General features: G+C 47.8%; 1 protein-coding gene across 1 annotated transcript in view; it reads left to right on the forward strand.

The window, feature by feature from the left end:
• glb1 (galactosidase, beta 1) overlaps window positions 1-20,308 on the forward strand; it is a 126,118-nt gene that overhangs the window by 9,623 nt on the left and 96,187 nt on the right. Inside the window, exons 2-6 of the mRNA XM_078539510.1 lie at window positions 6,517-6,686; window positions 10,461-10,611; window positions 10,699-10,759; window positions 11,698-11,792; window positions 19,390-19,570. Of these exons, the coding sequence (XP_078395636.1) occupies window positions 6,517-6,686; window positions 10,461-10,611; window positions 10,699-10,759; window positions 11,698-11,792; window positions 19,390-19,570 (658 nt within the window). The remainder of the gene's footprint in view (window positions 1-6,516; window positions 6,687-10,460; window positions 10,612-10,698; window positions 10,760-11,697; window positions 11,793-19,389; window positions 19,571-20,308) is intronic.

Consider the following 20,308-nt stretch of genomic DNA (forward strand, 5'->3'; position numbering starts at 1 on the left):
GAGGTTTCCTTTTCCTCTGCTTTTACCTCTACCCACTGCCTGATAAGCTGGAGGGGGGTCCCTCTGAGTAGGTCCCCTTCCTTCATTTCTCCAGGTTGTTGCCTGATTCTTAACAGGCATTGCTCTGTCCCCAGATGTCTTGGGTAGTTTTGGTGTTACCCTTTCCCATACTCTAACTAACTTCCTAATTATCCAGGGCTCTGTATGTGTGTCATCAGTGGGATCAAACTGATCTAATGCTTTCCTCAACTCCTCAGTGCCATGCGACACTAGCGTTCTCAGCCATTGGTTCCTAACCTCTGGCTGTAAATTATCCCTATCTAGGCCTGTGCCATAGACCCCTTGAAACACCGCCCAAATGCGAGCCGAAAATGTGGTTGGATGTTCACATTTTCTTTGGTAGCATTTCATCAGCGCCTCCACTGGGTTCCCTCTGTTATCGCCCAGGACAGATAATACCTGGTTCTTTAAGGCCTCATTTGTGCCTCTACCAAGTTTTTGTTCCTCCGGTAGGGCAGAGTGTATATGTGGGTGTAGGCACACTAGAATTAATTTTCTTTCCTCAGCATTGTCTAAGCCGTGTACCCCTCTCTGTTGCCTGACCGCTAGGAACAACTCCCTAGGATCATCCCTGGGCGCACACGTCCCAATATCTTTCACAATATCCCTCAATTCTTGTACCCTGAGTGGGGTGGAATATGTCATATTCGGGCTGGCTTACCTCTGGCCATCTGCCCCTACCTGTGCTCTAGTGGTTACATTGGGGCAGACGGTTTTTCCGGCTCTGGAATATATGCCGGCGGTGGATCCTCTGGTGGAGGTTCCCCGTCACCGCCGCTGTATCTATCCGCCCCGTCTGCTAAATCATCCCAATCTATATCCACTTGAGCGTTTTCTTCACCTCTTCCGGGTGCGAAAGCACACAGTGTATGCCCCTCTATGCGGCTAGCTGATCTTGCAGCCTCACTATCAGTTTCTGACGCTTTGTGTGATCACCGGTACTGCTCCTCTTTTCCTGAGCTGCTCTGCGAATCACATTCATAGCAGTTTTTAAATCACTACATTGTTGTTTCCATCCCTCCACCTCAGCTTTAGCTGCTTGGGCTTCTCCCTCTCTCTTACTCTTTTCACTAGCCAATTTTTCGCACTGTAACTGATATTGGTTCATGTGCATCAAATCCGCAATTCTCTGTTCCTTTAAGTCAGTTACCTTCTCACTAAGGCGGGCTATCTCCTCACGGAGTTTTTTATACTCTTCCTCTAGTCTGTCTCTCTCCCTCCTAGCCTGCTGTCGATATTCTATCCATTCCTCAAATAAACATCCGATCGCTACGGACTTCTGTACCTTTTTAAATTTCTTATCTGACATCTTTGTATGCTCAATTTTCCAAAGGGCCTCCCCAGCGGGTTTTCCCTTGTCGCCAATGTGACCCGCATACTCCCTGCATTGCAGCTACTTCCCTATTACGTATTTCTGGAGGCGTCCCTTCCAGTCAAAACAATCCAAATCCCCGGGGCTTGGAGATTCCCTTTGATTCGTCATCTTATGTTAGTAGCTATGAATTAACCCAAACTCCTGTTCTCTGTGTACTTTGCCAACTCGAGTCTCCCGCTGACTCAATGGAGATATTTATCCTCGAGACCACCCAGGGACGCCAAATATGTTGCCGGAGGTCACCGGTAACGGTTGTTGGCTTAGTACAAAGAGGAGAAGAGTCAATTCTCTCTTAACTCTAAATTCACTTTATTCACGTTGTTAGATCATCTACATATAGCTTATACGTCTGGTTAAATATAGATATGCAGTTTACAGCAGGTTATACAGTTTTATACCCAAAACTAGGATCTAAACGCACACCCACTAGGTTTCTCTGACACTCCCTGAGTGGTCACAGAATATAAAAGCTAATACCCGAAAAGGAGAGCTGATGCTGGCCAGGCGTTCCATTCTTTCTCTCTTGTGTCTCTACGTTGCTGACGTAGGTTCTTCCACTTCCGCGATGGTTGTTCTCTAGAGTTCTCGCTGCCTCCACGCCCGAAATTCTCCATCCTTATACTGAATCTTATCCCTTCAAGCTGTGCTGTCTCTCTCCCGTTGGTTTAGGCTTGCTTGGCCAATCTGTGGCATCTTCTCATTGGCTCTGTCCCAAGAACTTAGGTAGCATTACCTGGTTACTCCTTTCCTAAATAAGGACTTGTGTCTTATCACATTCCCTTTGTTTTCCAAGAAACTCGGCTACTTTGAATCGGTTCCAGCCAGCTCAGGCCAGTGACTGGACTCAGGTTACTTCAGGTCAAAAGTTGCTTTTGCCTGTGTCAGCAGTTCGGCTGCAGCCCCTGGCCAACAGTATTGTGTTCAAATTTGCTGACAATACAAAAATAGGTGGGAGGGCATGTGATGAGGACATAAGGAATCTGCAAAGGTTGAGTGAGTGGACAAAAACTTGGCAGATGGAGTTTAATGTAGGGAAGTGTGAGGTTATGCACATTGGTCAGAAAAATCAAAAGGCAGACTGTTATTTAAATGGAGAGAGACTCCAAAAAAGTGCAGCACAGAGGGATCTGGGTGATCTTGTGCATGACACACAGAAAGTTAGCATGCGGGTGCATCAAGTCATTAAGAAGGCAAATGGAATGTTGGCCTGCATTGCTGGGGATTGGAGTTTAAAAACAGGGAAGTCTTGTTACAACTGTACGGGGTGTTGATGAGGCCGCACCTGGAGTACTGTGTACAGTTTTGGTCCCCACATTTAAGAGAGGATATACTAGCATTGGAGATTCACTAGGCTGATTCCTGAGGTGAAGGGGTTGACTTATCAAGAACGGCTAAATAAGTTAGGCCTTTCTTCATTAGAGTTTAGAAGAATGAGGGGTGATCTTATTGAAATGTACAAGATTCTGAGGGCGCTTGACAGGGTAGATGTTGAGAAGATGTTTCCACTAGTGGGAGAATCTCGAACTAGAGGACCCTCTGCCAGACGGAGTGAGCTCCCCTCGCTCCCATTGCCAGACGGAGCGATCTCCCCTCGCTCCCATTGCCAGACGGAGTGAGCTCCCCTCGCTCCCCCTGCCAGACGGAGTGAGCTCCCCTCGCTCCCTCTGCCGGACAGAGCGAGCACCCCTCGCTCCCTCTGCCGGACAGAGCGAGCTCCCCTCGCTCCCTCTGCCGGACAGAGCGAGCTCCCCTCGCTCCCTCTGCCGGACAGAGCGAGCTCCCCTCGCTCCCTCTGCCGGACAGAGCGAGCTCCCCTCGCTCCCTCTGCCAGACGGGGCAATCTCCCCTCGCTCCCATTGCCAGACGGAGTGAGCTCCCCTCGCTCCCCCTGCCAGACGGAGTGAGCTCCCCTCGCTCCCCCTGCCAGACGGAGTGAGCTCCCCTCGCTCCCTCTGCCGGACAGAGCGAGCTCCCCTCGCTCCCTCTGCCGGACAGAGCGAGCTCCCCTCGCTCCCTCTGCCGGACAGAGCGATCTCCCCTCGCTCCCTCTGCCGGACAGAGCGAGCTCCCCTCGCTCCCTCTGCCGGACAGAGCGAGCTCCCCTCGCTCCCTCTGCCGGACAGAGCGAGCTCCCCTCGCTCCCTCTGCCGGACAGAGCGAGCTCCCCTCGCTCCCTCTGCCGGACAGAGCGAGCTCCCCTCGCTCCCTCTGCCGGACAGAGCGAGCACCCCTCGCTCCCTCTGCCGGACAGAGCGAGCTCCCCTCGCTCCCTCTGCCGGACAGAGCGAGCTCCCCTCGCTCCCTCTGCCGGACAGAGCGAGCTCCCCTCGCTCCCTCTGCCGGACAGAGCGAGCTCCCCTCGCTCCCTCTGCCAGACGGGGCAATCTCCCCTCGCTCCCATTGCCAGACGGAGTGAGCTCCCCTCGCTCCCCCTGCCAGACGGAGTGAGCTCCCCTCGCTCCCCCTGCCAGACGGAGTGAGCTCCCCTCGCTCCCTCTGCCGGACAGAGCGAGCTCCCCTCGCTCCCTCTGCCGGACAGAGCGAGCTCCCCTCGCTCCCTCTGCCGGACAGAGCGAGCTCCCCTCGCTCCCTCTGCCGGACAGAGCGAGCTCCCCTCGCTCCCTCTGCCAGACAGAGCGATCTCCCCTCGCTCCCTCTGCCGGACAGAGCGAGCTCCCCTCGCTCCCTCTGCCGGACAGAGCGAGCTCCCCTCGCTCCCTCTGCCGGACAGAGCGAGCTCCCCTCGCTCCCTCTGCCGGACAGAGCGAGCTCCCCTCGCTCCCTCTGCCGGACAGAGCGAGCTCCCCTCGCTCCCTCTGCCGGACAGAGCGAGCTCCCCTCGCTCCCTCTGCCGGACAGAGCGAGCTCCCCTCGCTCCCTCTGCCGGACAGAGCGAGCTCCCCTCGCTCCCTCTGCCGGACAGAGCGAGCTCCCCTCGCTCCCTCTGCCGGACAGAGCGATCTCCCCTCGCTCCCTCTGCCAGACAGTGTAAGCTCCCCTTGCTCTCTCTGTAGCCAGCACCCTGTGTCTCTGCCAGTCTCCTCTATTCAGCAATGAGTTCCTTCATTTTCAAAGATGCAACACCTGCCCTTTGATCTCCTCTCTCCCCACCGTGCAGTGACCCAAATGCACTCTCTTCAGCTGAAACAATTATTTACTCATACTTCTTTCAGTTTAGTATACTTTACTCACTGCCCATGATACAGCCTCCCCTATGTTGGGGGTACCGAATGCAAATTGAGTGATCACTGTGCTGAACACCCCCATTCATTTCGTAAGTGTGACCACCCAGTACTTGCTTATAAAATCTCACTTCCTCCAGTTCTGATGAAACGTCATTGCCCTGAAATGTGGGTCTTTCTCCAGATATGCAGCTGGGTGTTTCCAGCATTTTCTGTTTTGACTCCCCATTTGCATCATCTGCGGGATGTTGCTTTTGTTTCCCTCGTTCTCTGTCTCTGTGTTCAGCTGTCCACTCCTTCACTACCTGGAACAAAAATGGAAAACGTTGGCAACAGTTGGACCAGGCAGCATCACTGGGCTCAAAAGGTCAGGGCGGGTGCAAAAACTACATTTGGACAAGATCCTTTTCCTTGCACTGAACCTTAAATTGTGCCCCCGCCCCTGGTACAAGTAATTTTAACCTAGAACAGGAGAACTTCTGAAATTTGCACCAAGTTTTACTATACGAGTAATGTGTGGCTGCCTTCAGAGTTTTGCCCTTGTGCTGGAAGAAGGTACCATTTCTGGCCACAAGGTTCATACTGCAGGTATGCCCCTGTTTAAAGATGAATAGGAGACACCTATTTATTTTGGCTTTATTAAGCTACGGAATCAGTTTTGCAAGAAGTGGAGGGTTGTTGGGCATAAACGTGCGCCAGGATGTACAAAGCACATCTGAGCATACAAAAAAACGATGGACGGAAAACAAGCAGAATAATAGAATACAAAGGGGTGTGAAGTCATGTTCCAACAACATAAAGCCCGGCTAGACCATACTTGGAGCACTGTGAGCTATTCTGGGGACCGCACTTTAGGAAGGATATATTGGCTCTGGAGGGAGCGCGGCGTAGGTTTACCAGAATGATACCTGGACTCCAAGGGTTAAATTATGGGGAGAGATTACACAAGCTAGGATTGTATTCCCTGGAATTTAGAAGGTGAAGAGGTGATTTGATCGAAGATATCGAGGGGAACAGATAGGGTAGATAGAGAGAAACTATTAAGTCTAAGACTCGAAGGCAAGGTATAAAAATTAGAGCCAGACCCCTCAGGAGTGAAATTAGGAAACCTTTCCACACACAAAGGGTGGTAGAAGTTTTGAACACACTTCCACAAATGTTAATTGATGCCAGGTCAGTTGTTAATTTTAAATCTTAAGTTGGTGGATTTTGGTTAACAAAAGGTAATAAGGTATATGGGGCAATGGCAGGTACATGGAGTTAGATCACAGATTAGCCACAATCTCATTGAATGGGGGAACAGGCTCGAGGAGCAAAATGGCCGCCTCCTGCTCCTATAGGTAGATAATCAGTTTATTGAATAATCATCACGGTGGCAGGTGCCAAATTGTGATGACAAAACAAATAATCACAATTCATTAAAATCATTAAAGTAAAAATAAGATTAAAGTATTAAAAAAAGGATTGCATAATTATATGTTATTAGCTGGTCCATTGAGTCTGTCCCATTCAGTTGTTGCAATGAGACAACACAGCCCCAAAACCCTTCACCTGCCAGTAGCTGTGTGATCTCCTGGGAGAGGCCAAAAAACCCCCAGGTAAAAATGTAGTATTGAGGTTTCCTGTGTAGAGTAATACATGTCTGTTTTACCCCCAGCCCAAAGCTGGTAGAAGGATGGAAACCCTGATTCTCTGTTCCCTCTGTGCTAGCTTGCTCCTGAGCCACCAGAGCAAGGAAGCCCACCTCATGTCACACCCTGTCCTGTCCCACAGGGCAAATTATAATTCCTTGACATGAAGTTTTTTTTTTGTTCAATTACTTTTTGTAAGTAAGAGCCTGTCCAAGTGATCAATGCTGACTAGGTCCAGGAGGTTTCATCCAACCTATTATTGTTGCAGAGTTCATCCAGTGGAACGTTTCAGATTGATTATGACAATGACTGTTTCCGAAAGGATGGTAAAGAGTTCCGCTATATTTCGGGGAGCATACATTACTCTCGTGTACCTCGGTATTACTGGAAGGACCGTCTTATGAAAATGCACATGGCGGGACTGAATGCTATTCAAACGTGAGTATGGCAGCTTAGGGTGACACTTGCAGTTCTTGTTTTTTGATATTTTGTGCTGTAGGCTCTGCAGGTGATTGTCAGAGGTATGGTCCTGCCTATAGTGCCTTGGGCGTTTTTAAAAGCCCTATATAAATATAAGATTGTTGCTGGCCTTTCAGATGAGACCCAAGACCTTGCTGCCTGTTCGTGTGGATGTAAAAGACAGCTTGGTACTATTCAAAAGGAAATAACAACTTGTATTTATATAGCATTTTTAATATAAAACATTCCAAGGCACTTCACAAGAGTGTTATAAAGTAAAATTTGGCATCGAGCCACAGAATGCAATACCAGGGCAGACGGCCAAAGGCTTGGTCAAAGAGGTAAAGCTTTAATAAGCATCTTAAAGGAGGATAGTGAAGCAGAGAGGCGTAGGAAGGGAATTCCAGAGCTTAGGACCCGGGCAACTCAAGGCAGAGCCACTAATGGTGAAAAAAATAAAATCAGGGATGCGCAAGAGGCCGGGATTAGAGGAGCTCAGATTTCTCGGAGGGTTGTGGGGCTGGAGGAGGTTGCAGAGATAGGGAGTGGCAAGACCACGCAGGAATTTGAAAACAAGGATGAGAATTTTGAAATTGAGGTGTTGCTTGACCAGGAGCCAATGTAGGTCAGTGAGCCACAGGGGTGATAGCCTGTCTCCCTCAATGTGTTGTATTTAATCATCTCAATTTCAGCAACTTTGTTATTTTGAGAATGGGACTTGGTGTGAGTAAGGACACAGGAAGCAGAGTTTTGGATGACATCAAGATTATAGAGTTCTTCTGGCCTTGGTCAGTGTTTGTCTCTTAAGCAAGGGTGACAGCCTATCTGACATCTGAATGCACAGAGCCAACCAACAGGACACCTTTTTAACCAATCAGATTTAAAATTGGGAAATAAATACAATAAGGATTATGAAGGAGGGTATATTGGAGAGGGTGAATTCAGTGTCAAATCAGGTGCAGAGAGAGATAAAGATTTGATTAATAAAGAAAAAATAGAGACAGAAAGGTAAAATAAATTTGACATTTTCAAAATCTTCCCAAAAAATTCAAAACCTAAAGTAATGTGACTCCACACTTGAACTAGTTAATTTTCAGTGCCCGAGAGGATGATAGGCTGTGATGAACAATAATCGCGTTGTTAACAGGGTACTTATGCTACTAATTACTAGTCCTAAAATCTGCAGTTTGGCTTGTATCGACCACGTGAATGCAGCAACTTCACGATATTCAATACATTCGTTGGTGAGGCAGTCAGTGAGGCAGCATTATCATGCATGCAGAAAGACTTTGTCAACATTACACCTTGGGCTGATAAGTGTTGCAGCATTTTGCTCTATCTGCAAGATGCACTGCAGCAACTCAACAAGCCTCCATTGACTGCACTTTCCAAACCCATGACCTCTATCACCTAGAAGAACAAGGGCCACAGATGGAAACATTATCACCTGCAAGTTCTCCTCCAAGTCTTACATTATCCTGACTTGGAACTATATCACTGTTCCTTCACTGTCACTGGGTCAAAATCCTGGAACTCCCTAACAGCACTGTGGGTGTACCTACATCACATAAACTGCAGCGGTTCAAGAAGGCAGCTCACCACCACCTTCTCAAGGGCATTTAAGGATGGGCAATAACTGCTGGCCCAGCTGGCGATGCCCACATCCTGTGAAAGAATAAAAAATAAACAGTGAAGAGGTGTAACTTAGACAGCGACTTTGGGAAATGAGCATTTAACTGTGCATCTGCTCCTTGTCTGAGGTTGCTGTGGCATTTATGCATAAATTATGGTGAGCATCATTATCCTCATCATTATTTTGTCAGCAAATTTGAGATCATTGATTGGTGCATTAGATTGCAAAAGTAGCACTGGAACACCAGAATTAGTGTATGGATAAGGTAGTTAACATTGGAATGTAGAAATTAATGTGCTGGAATGATACAGGGTTAGGAAGCAAGTCGATAATTAATAGTTTAAAAGGAGACATTTTGACTGGCCCCTGTGAGTTCGTCCACGGTGTATTCAAGAGACAATTTGCTTCATGTTGGCAGATGTTCACATGTGTCTCCCGGATGAGGCTCCGTTCAGTGATTTAAGAAAGAAACAAAGATTTTACATTTATATAGAGTCTTCAGCTGTGGAGTCACTGTTGTACCATGGGAAGGGCATCACAGCAAGCTCCCACAAACCACAATCTGATAATGACCAGATCATCTGTTACTATAAATATTGGCCAGGAAACCAGGGAGAGCTCATCTGCTCTTCAATAAAACAGTGACGTGGGATCACTTACACCCACTTGGGAGGGCAGACGGGGCCGCAGTTTAGCATCTCATCTGAAGGACAATACTACTGTCAGTGCAGCACTCCCTCAGTAAAGTGTTAGGGTGTATGCCTGGATTATGTACTCAAGTTTCTGTGACTTGAACCCAAGACCTGAGTCAGAGGCTGAAGAGCTACTGACCGAGCTGCGGCTTGCAGCTTGTTTACAGGACTTTACCACGTTCTGTTTGCCTGGGGTTTTTGACTTGCAATACCAGCTATTAAAATAGACTTTTTTCGTGTGTCTTCACTGAAAGTTCCAAACTGAAGTATAAGTGTATATTTTACAGGCTGGTCTAGCAGTTGGCCTACAATGACTACAGTAAAAAAAATGGCTTATGAAATACCATAGGGTACCTGTGGATGTGAGAAGTGCTATATAAATGTAATTGTTCCTCTCTTCTTCCTTCTTTCTCTTCTAACTCCTACCCCCCACCAATCCCCCGCGTCTGCAACCGATCAATCTTTTCTCAATTTAGGATTAATTCATTTTTTCCCCCAGGGTTAAGGAATAATGATGTCCTGTTATCATTGTAGTTATTGTATTTGTTCTTTAAGTGTTGTTCAACAGCACTTCTTAAATATGAAGACTTAAACATAACCATTTACTGTGGTAACTGTGGTAGCACGCTTGCCTCTGAATCTCAAAATTCTGGGTTCAAATCCCAGTCCAGGACTTGAGCACAAAGATCAAGGCTGATGTTCCAGTGCAGTACTAAGGAGGTTCTATATTGTTGGGGAGCTGTATTTTAGATGAAATGTTAAACCAAGGCTCTGTCTGCCTGCATGGGTGAAGGTAAACGATCACATGGCACCATTTCGAAAAAGAGCAGGGAGCTATCCCCGGTGTCCTGGCCAATATTTATCCCTCAAGTAACATCCCATAAAAAACAGATTAGCTGGTCATTATCACACTGTTGTTTGTGGGAGTTTGCTGAGCACATGTTTCCTACATTCCACTTCTAACTGCATTTCAAAAAAAAAGTACTTAATTGGCTGTAAAGCACTTTGAGATGTCCAGTGGCCATGAAAGTGCGATATAAGTGCAAGTCTGTCTTTCTTTTGAAGTTACTTCCTTAAATGTACTTTGGCTTTCTGTCACCTCCAGTGCTCAAGTTCCTTTTTATAATAGGTATTTCTCATCTGTATATCAAATTGATCTCTGTGCTGCTAACTCCATTGAACAGAACCAAGGTACCATTATAGAATCAGGATTTAAATGGGATTAGAGTTAGGGAACGACAGTTGTCTAGATTGCTATGCTGCTACAAACTCAGGCGATATAGTGACACTTCAGTTTGTTAATTGTTCTGTTTCTACCCAGACACCAAAGACTATTTAAAGAATGAGGAAGTTCATATGTACAGTTGGTATTCCAATAGTCTCTGTCGCCAGTTGTGTAATGAAACAAATCCCATTTTAATTATGTAGATATGTGCCGTGGAATTATCATGAGACCATCCCAGGTAAATATGACTTCACTGGAGATAGAGATTTGGAATCCTTCTTAAAGTTATGCAATGATATTGGTTTGCTGGTCATCTTACGAGCCGGACCCTTTATTTGTGGAGAATGGGACATGGTGAGTGCAGTGAAATTCCATTGAGAAATTATCATTTGCATTTAGAAAAAGTGGTTTGAGAAACTTGAGTGTTTTTCATTTCTAAAGGGTGGTCTTCCTGCCTGGCTGCTACAGAAGAAGTCAATTGTCCTCCGATCTTCAGATCCAGGTAAGATACAAAATCACAGATTTGACCTAAAATGCGGTGAGTAGCTCACCCCCTGACTCCCCACCTCTTCTTCACCATCTATAAGGCACGAGTCAGAGGAGTGTGGTGGGAATACTCTCCACCTGCCTGGTTGGCTACAGCTGCAACAAAGCTCAAACTCAGCACCATGTTGGCTGAAGCAGTCTGCTTGATTGACAGCCCATTCACCACCTTATACAGCCACGTCCTCCTCCATTAGTGCACTGTGGCTGCAGTCAGTGTTTCCTTAAAATTTTGGTGTTGCGTGCAGCGAGTTTTCTAATTGCACTGTACCTTTAAATTTTTTTGCCCGCGTGGTATTTAATATGGAACAAGGCTTGCGCTGGTACCTTCCATGCTGCTGTGTGTCCATGCACATGAGCAGCTTAGTGGGGACATTGGCTGCAGTGGGTACCATTGACAAGGTGCACTGCAGTAACTCGCCAAGGTTCCTTTGACAGTACCTCCCAAACCTATGACCTCCACCACCTAGAAATACAAGGGTGGCAGGTTCATGGGCGCACCATCACCTCCAGCTAGCTTCCCCTCCAAGCCACGTCCTCCTCCATTCAAGCTTTATCTGGACATTTTTCACTATTCCTTTATCATTACTTGGTAAAAATCCTGGAACTCCCTACCTAACAGCATTTTGGGACTACCTCTTACACGTGGACTGCAGCGGTTCAGGAAGAAGGCCCATGAGCACCTTCTCAGACAACTAGGGAGGGACAATAAATGCTGGCCTCACCAGCGATGCCTTCATTTTGAGATTGAATAATAAAAGAAAAATGCTTCTTACTAAAGTTCTGGGAGCAGCAAATTGAGGTGATTTCCTCTCCCAGTTCCACACCAGGTCATCTAACTTTGCTGAAAATAAGGACAATTCTATAAATTTCCTGATATATTTATTCTCATTGCAGATTATCTCCAGTATGTAGACAGATGGATGCATGTTTTCCTGCTCAAGATCAAACCATTTCTATATCAGAACAATGGACCAATAATCTCTGTACAGGTACAGAGCTAAAATGGATGATTGAACTGATCCGTAATATCGATCAATGATTAACATTATAGTTGGGGATTGGATGGGTGAGGGTGTAATCCAGCTGATATCCAGATATATAGCAACAACTTGCATTTATATAGCATCTTTAATGTAGTAAAACATCCCAAAGGTGCTTCAGAGAAGAATTACCAGACAGCATTTGACACTGAACCAAGTATGATGAATGGACAGGTGAAAGAAATAGGTTTTAAGGAGCATCTTAAAGGAGGAGGGAATGGGAAAGATACAGTGTAGTTTAGGAAGGGACTTGACGAACTTGGGGTCAATACAGCTAAAGGCACTGCTGTCTTTTTATAATGATATAAAGGAACGAATCGCTCATAAGGGATTGTGCAAACACGTTATGGGTTCATTTATTGAGGCTATGTACATGAGAACATTTATACAGAGGCATAAAGCTTGAAGACATCAGAGCTGCAGAGCTGTGTGTGTGTGCTCTGCCGAAAAGCAAAAGTGAAACTAAAACTGGATGGCATTGCACACTTCCTTTCTAGTGATGTCATGCTGCAATCCCTTAAAGGCATATTACAGCAGGCATGGCTGCCAGTTGTGGAGCAAGTAAAATTAGTGCTGTGCAAGAAGCAAGAATTGGAGAGACATAAGGCAGAATTTTCCCACCATGAAACTAAGTGTGGTGGCGGGCAGTTTCGTTAATGCCCAGCCTGCTATCCGTAATGGTGGCAACTGCCACCCGATTCTGCGCTTGGAGGGTCATTAGTAATGCAGAGGCGCATATCGGCCTGAATCACCTGGTGGGTCAGGAGCTGATTCGTCCGCTCGGAGTCAGCTGGCAGGTTCGAAGGGCCAGGTGCCATTTTTAAAGGTCAGTCCAACGCACAATCTCACTCTCTCCAGTCCACCAGCGATGCCTGGCAGCCAGAAGAGGAAGACCGAGAGCCTGAAGAGGAAGGCAGCACCCTGCTTCACGCACCAGTCCCTTCAGGCCTTGATCAGCGGGGGCTGCAGGAGCAAAGCCACATGCTCTATCCATGCAGGAAGCATAGGAGCCTCACCTTTCTGGCCTGGGAGGTCGTCACGGAGTAGGTCAGCGTGGCTGGCAAGGGTGCCCGAAGTGCCACGCAGTTCAGGATGAGGACGAATGATCTCATCCACTCTGCCAGGGTAAGTCATCCTTCAACACCCTCCAATATCAAACTCTCAACATGGCATCATGCACTCAAACGCCTACTCTCTTCAGGGGTCTCACACAGCCATTAGCGGGGGATACATATCAACACTCATTCTCTCACCGAGACTTTCTCATCACCACCATCCCATCTATCATGTTGCTCACACTCCATCCCCTGGCCCTTCTGGGGAGGGTTCACCACACACAGGGCACATGCATCTCACCCAACCTCTGCTCCATCCCTTCTCACCACATGCCTTTCTTTCTTCTTCATACAGGCCAAGCTGGCAGACAATAGACGGAAGAGAGCGCAGACCAGGGGAGAGATGTCCGACATCCTCGCCCTCAGTGAATTCGAGGAGGCTGCAGCTGAGCTGGCTGGGGAGACCAGGGATCGCTCCTGTGGGGAAGGGGAGATCAGCCCCTCCAACCAACCTCGTACAGATCACAGCTCCATCACTTCTTCAAAGCCTGACATTCACAGTGAGTCACGTGCAGTCTCATCCAGCTCGTGCTCATTAACTGAAACTCTATTTTCTATTTTCTAGGCACCAGCAGATTGAGGCCCCCAAACCAATCCAGCTCCACCACTTCCCAGACTTCATCCGAGGAGGAAGCTCCAGAAGAATTGTCACAGCGCTTACACGGACCCTCCACCAGCTCAGAGACACACACGTTGTTGGGGAACAGGTGTAAATTAGGCTTGGGTTCACTTTCTGGGGAACACCTCACTGACGTGCCCCCCCAGCAGTCGGAGGCAGGGACAGCCCAGATATCTGGCACTCAGAGGACTGCTGGAGAACAGCCGCCTGTTCAGCCTGAACCAGATGATGAGCTTCTGGAAGCGGCCACCAGCTCAATGCTGGAGATACAACGACAGGCGGCAGAACATCAGGCAGAGATTCGGCAGTCACTCAGCAGACTAGAGCGAACGATGCAGGAGTCCGTCCGCGTTCTGTCTGATGTTGTGGTTCCGACACGCGAGCACCTTGAGGTCACCATGGGAAGGCTGGTGACCATCATGGAGACTGTAGTCCAGCAGGTCTTGCCGGATTTGCGCTTGGCCCTGCACTCCACGGCCACACACCCTGGTGGGCACCATCAAGATGTAGGCGACATGGGAACGGGGCACCTTGACCTCCCTCCAGGTGCACCATCTCCTGCAAGAGACTGGCTGGAGCCCTTGGGCACCCACAGGGAGGATGAGCATCATGCGGACACCCCAGGGACCTCCTCTCAGGACACGCCAGGGTGTGCAGCCGCACACAGCCCCCTCTGCCTGTGACCCCATCCACTCCAGCTTCTCAGGCTGCTGAGGGTGATTCTGCCCCTGAGCAGGTGACCCTGATCAGGCTGGGGCCCTCCAGGCCTCAGGCCACCAGAGGATGTCTGCCAAGGTCATCACAGACATCAGGATGTAGCAGTCAGCAGGCTGCCTCCACCTCTGCTGCAGATGTTGGGAGTGCACCCAGGCGTAACGGTAGGGTTAGGAAAGTTTAGAAAAAATAATGTCACTTTTGGGTCACAGGTGTGCTAGGCATGTAAATAAATTGCACTTTTGTTAAATACATTTGATGGTTTTGTGAATGCTCCTGTTAACTGAAGGCGTTGTGATTTTGTATTTTGGAATCCTCTTATTTCGAGTTTTAGCCTTCCTCTCACTCAGTGATAGTGTCGCAATGTGAGATTTGCATTCCTGTGATGTCAACCTCAGTTGAACTAGTCTCCGCACCCTTCTGTGATGTCAGGGAGATGTGTTTAAATCTTTATTTGAAATGTGTGATGTAAGCGTTTCTCACCCTTCTTCCTCAAGGAACATCATCGAGTGAGGGCAGCTCATCAGCATTGATATCCTAGAGGCATTTGTGTCTCCTCAGTGGTAGTGGCAGAAGAAAAGACATGCACAGGAGGAGAGATCCCTAGACATATCCACATCTCAGTCGCAACAGTGTTGGCATCATTAGATGGCGGCGAAGGCTTCAAGCCTTCTCTCGCATTGCTCTTGTTCCTCAGTGGACTCTCAGTTCCCAGAGTGAGCTCACTCACAGGGCCCAATGGACCAAAGCAAAGATCATAGCCAGATGATTCAAGAGAACAGAAAGCGCAAGTGTGAATGTGGGACTTGTTCTCGCTGCAAGTGATTGGTCATCCCTTGAATTGAAAGAAGATGGCATTGAGGGCTAAGAGAGATATGGCCATATTCCCTCACTTAACTTTACTCTCCCTGGAACCTGTCAACGATTAACGTATCACAGGCACGTTTCCCATGTCTCCTTTCCCCCATGGCGTGATCGTGCTCATACTGACCCTCAGCAGCCTCCTGAGGCTCCTGGGCCTCCGAATCTTCATCCTCTGATGAGCTCTCATCCTCCTCCAGGTCATCCCCTGGCAGGGGTTCACCTCTTGGCATTGTCAGATTGTGAAGGGCACAACACACTGCGATAATGCAGGAAACCCTGTTGGGAATGTATTGGAGTGAGCCACCTGAGCGGTCCAAGCATCTGAAATGCATCTTCAGAAGCCCTATGGTCTGCCCTACAAGGGAGCGTGTGGAGCTGTGAGCAGCGTTGTACCTCTCCTCAGAGCGATTCTGAGGGCGATGCACCAATGTCATCAACCAGCGTTTCAGTGGGTGCCCCTTATCCCCAAGCAGCCATCCTTGCAGATGTTATAGCCCCTCAAAAATCTCAGGCACCTGGGAGTGACTCAGGATGTAGGAGTCATGGCAACTCCCAGGGTACTGTGCACAAACATACAGTATGTGGTTCCGGTGATCACACACCAGTTGCACGTCGATGGAATGATAGCCCTTACAGTTTATAAACATTAGGGCCTGCTGCCATAGAGCCCGTATAGCCACATGGATGCAGTCTGTTGCACCCTGCACTCTTGGTGAGATGGCGGTGAAACTGGAGAATCTTGCAGCCTAGCTATCTTTGTCCAGAGAAAACCTGACATTATGATGGGCCTTCCTGTAAAGGGCATGCGTGACCTCCTTTATGCATCGATGTGTTGCAAACTGAGAGATGCCGCACAGGTCGCCTGTTGATCCTTGGGAAGAACCAGAGGCCAAGGAATTGAGTGCAGTGGTCACCTTCAAAACCACTGGTAGGGGATACCCTCCAACTCCATGTGGCATCAGATCTTCACGATGAATGTGGCATATGTGAAGTACCAGAGCTCGGGACAAGTGCAGACGTGCATGGCATTGCCTCTCTCTCATTAGTAAATAGCAGACTCTTCTGTGATAAACCCTAGATCTGGTGAGTCGCCCCTGTTGTCTTCTCCTCCTGAAGTTTGTGTTCATGCTCTGGCTCCACTTGACCATGTCTCTCCTGCTGGAGCTCCGCATGGAGTCGCCTCTCCCTCCTTCACCTCCTCCATTGCATTAGGACCCTGACAAAGGCAACATTGAGTCCCAGATCCATATCTGCTTTTGCCTTCTTTCTGAAAGGAAACATTGAAGACGTTAATGACTCAAGGGGCAAGAAAGTGAAGCTCAGAAGATGACATGTTTGGAGACTGTAAGGGTCCATAGTTTTTCCTGCCCTACTTGCATGGTGGCTGATGCCACCTTGTCCCTGAGATACTAGCACACACGTCGAGGTGACCAAGATGACATTGCAGATATGTAACATCTTGAGCGCTGCATGGGATACTAACATTTCAATGAGATGAGTGACCCAGCCTAGCTCTGTGCTCCAAACTCTGATGTGGCATATTAATGACATGGTCAATGAGTGGATGAATCTGGTGAAACTCTTTCGAGTTATCAACAGTCACAGATTGCAACTCTTTCGAGTACAATCACAATTCTTGGTTTCCAGGAGTGGGACGTGAACCCACAACCCTCTGATTCAAAGGCGAGGGTGCTATGAACTGAGCCACAGCTGACACCTCATGAATCTGGTGAACACGGCCTTCATTGATGGAACACCATATATAATGCAGCTGTGCCTCCTTCACTATTGCCTGCATTCCCAAATTCTATATTCCTATGTGTTACTCTTGAGAAGCAGTGACTGTGATGTGAAGCCTCTGAGTGGCCCTTTAACAGTGCTAATGAAGCCATTGGCTTTCAGTGGCGTTCATCACCAGGAGGTCTTCCTCCTTTTTTTCTAAGCAGACTCCTGCTCACTCCGGCAGCAACAAGAGGTTAGATAGCGACCCCAGAAAGGCCCCCCCTCGTGTTCGACCTCCCCCCTCACAGCCATCCCTCCTCATTGCCCCCCTCGTGTTTCGCCCTTCTCCCTTACTGCCATTCCGCAGTCCTCCCTCCCCATTGCCCCCCTCTTGTTTATCAATCCCACCCTCGCCTCACAACCCACCCTTGGTTGAAATGCTAGTTTCTGAAAGTGGAGGCCTGTATGAGTACCACAGCACAGTGATGTTCCTCGGGACAATGTAGGCAAAGAGCAGGAGCAAACCAACCCCAGCAGAGTGGCGTTCATCGCAACAAGACCGGCACAGCGCTACAACAGGTAGGCTATGTATGTTCCACTTGCCTCGAAGCTACCAGGGAACTGAGGTCTGACTTGTGCACGCCACCTCTTTTCAAGTGGATTTGAGGCCGTAATAATTTCCCACTGGCGTGATGCAAGATTGGAAGGCCTGAGAAGATTCTGGCGTGTAGCTGTTTTAACGAGCATTCATGACATGTTCATGAATGCAAATGGCGTTCGCGCACTAGTGGACGGGATAACCGACCCACCATAGATGCACCATCGGGAGAATTGCAACTTGTTTTTACTACAGCAGATTTGTGACTGGATTCTCCACTCCCGCCTGCCTTGAAACCTGCCACGGGCGGGATGAGAAAATTCCACCCATGGCGTTCTTGGAGAGTCGACGGGCTGGAGGAGACTACAGAGATAAGGCGGGGGGAGGTGGAGGGGGGGCAGTCATAGTGAGAATAGAAAATAAAGGTGGGAGTTTTATAATCGATGTTTTGCTGGACCTGGAGCCAGTGTAGGCCAGTGAGTGGTGTTTGAAGACAAGCAGAGACAAAACTCGTAAGCAGACAGAATGCTGCGAGATTGGTGTCCACACAGATGAATACAAAATGTTCTGTGCTCCAGAAAATGGGATGCAGTCCACAAGTTATGTTGAGCGAAGCTGATGAAAATATGGGGGTGGAAGATTCGATATCAAGCGTATGCAATCATTGCAGAGCAACAGTCAGCAAAGATTACTGTACCATGTTGTCAGATTAGTCAAGTTTGAGGTCATTATGCTAAAGCTATGCTAATGCCATGGCCAGGCTGCATCTTGAGTGCACATTTCCATTTTCAGGAAACATCGGTGCAGCGGAAGCTGGTCTCGAATTTTTAGAGGCTGTGATATGAGGAAATAAACACAGGAACTTATATATAGTACTTTGGATGTTCCACTGTGCTTCACAATTAATAAATAGACATGTAGCAGGAGGAGATGATTTAGGTGCTGACCAAAGGTATTGTAATGTGAGGTGCTATTTCCACCTGTATGTACTTTCCAGAGTGAAGAAGGAATATGACAGACTGAAGCAGTCTTCAGAAATAAGCTCATTTTGCAGCAGCTGGTGATTGCTTGGGTTTTAAAAATTGTTTTGATGGTTTTGTGCCTGCTCATTGTTTATTGGAAGGTTTCTCGTTCATTTAACCCTCTTTTGCTTCATATTTGGTAGAATATTTGAGCCAAGTAGCATGGAGCTTGAATGTTTCTTTTTGAGCAGCCATGTACTTAAGTAAATGGCGTTATTCCATTTGTATTTGGTTTAAAACAGTGGGTAACTATCAGCAGTTAATAAAAACAGAAAATGCTAGACATACCCAGCAGGTGAGGCAGCATCTGTGGAGAGAGAAACAGAGTTAACGTTTCAAGTTGCTCACAGGGTAGCAAGTGCTATCTGTCGCTCAATGAGTTAGTGTACTTGCCTCTGAGTTGGAGGTTGTGGGTTCAAGTCCCACTCCAGGACTTGAGCACTAAAGTCAAGACTGACACTCCAGTGGCGACTGAGGGAGTGCTGCATTGTTGAAGGTGCCGTCTTTCAGATGAGGGAATAAACTGGCGCCTGGATGTAGAAGATCCCATTGCACTACTTTGAAAAAGAGCAGGGGAGTTATCCCTGGTGCCCTGGCTAATGTTTATCCCTCAATCAACATCACAGAAACAGATTATCTGATCATTATCACAATGTTGTTTGTGGGAGCTTGCTGTGTGTAAATTGATCACCATGTTTCCTACATTACAGCAGTGACTACACTTCAAATGTACTTCATTGGGTTGGCACTTTGAGATCTCCAGTGACTATAAAAGCTGCTATATAAATGCACGTTTTGTTTTCTTTCAGCTATTAAGAGTAGTTATGCAATTGGATGGTTGTTCTCTTACTGTAAAATTGGCAGGTGGATAAGAATTCTTGTGCTGTTCCAGGTGGAGAATGAATATGGTAGCTACTATGCTTGTGACTATGACTACCTACGGCATCTACTGAAGCTCTTTCGGCACTACCTGGGTGATGAGATTGTTTTGTTTACAACGGATGGAGCAGACCAAACGTACCTCAAGTGTGGCTCTCTGCAAGGACTCTATGCTACAGTGGATTTTGGTCCAGGTATGTTAAAATTCAGTTATTTGGAAGAACTGAAAATCCTCGATAGGTCAAGGGAAATATTTCAGTTTACATCTCTCAACAATAAAACAAATCTTACTTTTGCTTCAGCAAAGCTGTTCAATGCCTGTCTCTTTATGGGGTATGTGGAACATTCCTTGTTCCAGTCCTACTCCGGCCCCCTCCCACAACTCTTTCTCCGGTACATCGATGATTGCTTCGGTGCAGCTTTATGCTCTCGTCGGGACCTGGAAAAATTTATTAATTTTGCTTCCAATCTCCACCCCTCCATCATTTTCACATGGTCCATCTCTGAAACTTCCCTTCCCTTCCTTGACCTCTCTGTCTCAATTTCTGATGATAAGACTGTCCACCAATATCCATTACAAGCCTACCGACTCCCACAGCTACCTCGACTACAGCTCCTCACACCTCACTTCCTGTAAGGACTCCATCCCATTCTCTCAGTTCCTTCGCCTCCGTCGCATCTGTTCTGATGATGCTACCTTCAAAAACAGTTCATCTGACATGTCCTCCTTCTTCCTTAACCGAGGTTTTCCACCCACGGTCGTTGACAGGGCCCTCAACCGTGTCCGACCCATCTCCCACGCATCCGCCCTCACGCCTTCTCCTCCCTCCCAGAAACATGATAGGGTCCCCCTTGTCCTCACTTATCACCCCACCAGCCTCCGCATTCAAAGGATCATCCTCCGCCATTTCCGCCAACTCCAGCATGATGCC

Source organism: Cetorhinus maximus, chromosome 3 (assembly GCF_964194155.1).
Source record: "Cetorhinus maximus chromosome 3, sCetMax3.hap1.1, whole genome shotgun sequence".
In the NCBI taxonomy this organism is placed as follows: domain Eukaryota; kingdom Metazoa; phylum Chordata; class Chondrichthyes; order Lamniformes; family Cetorhinidae; genus Cetorhinus; species Cetorhinus maximus.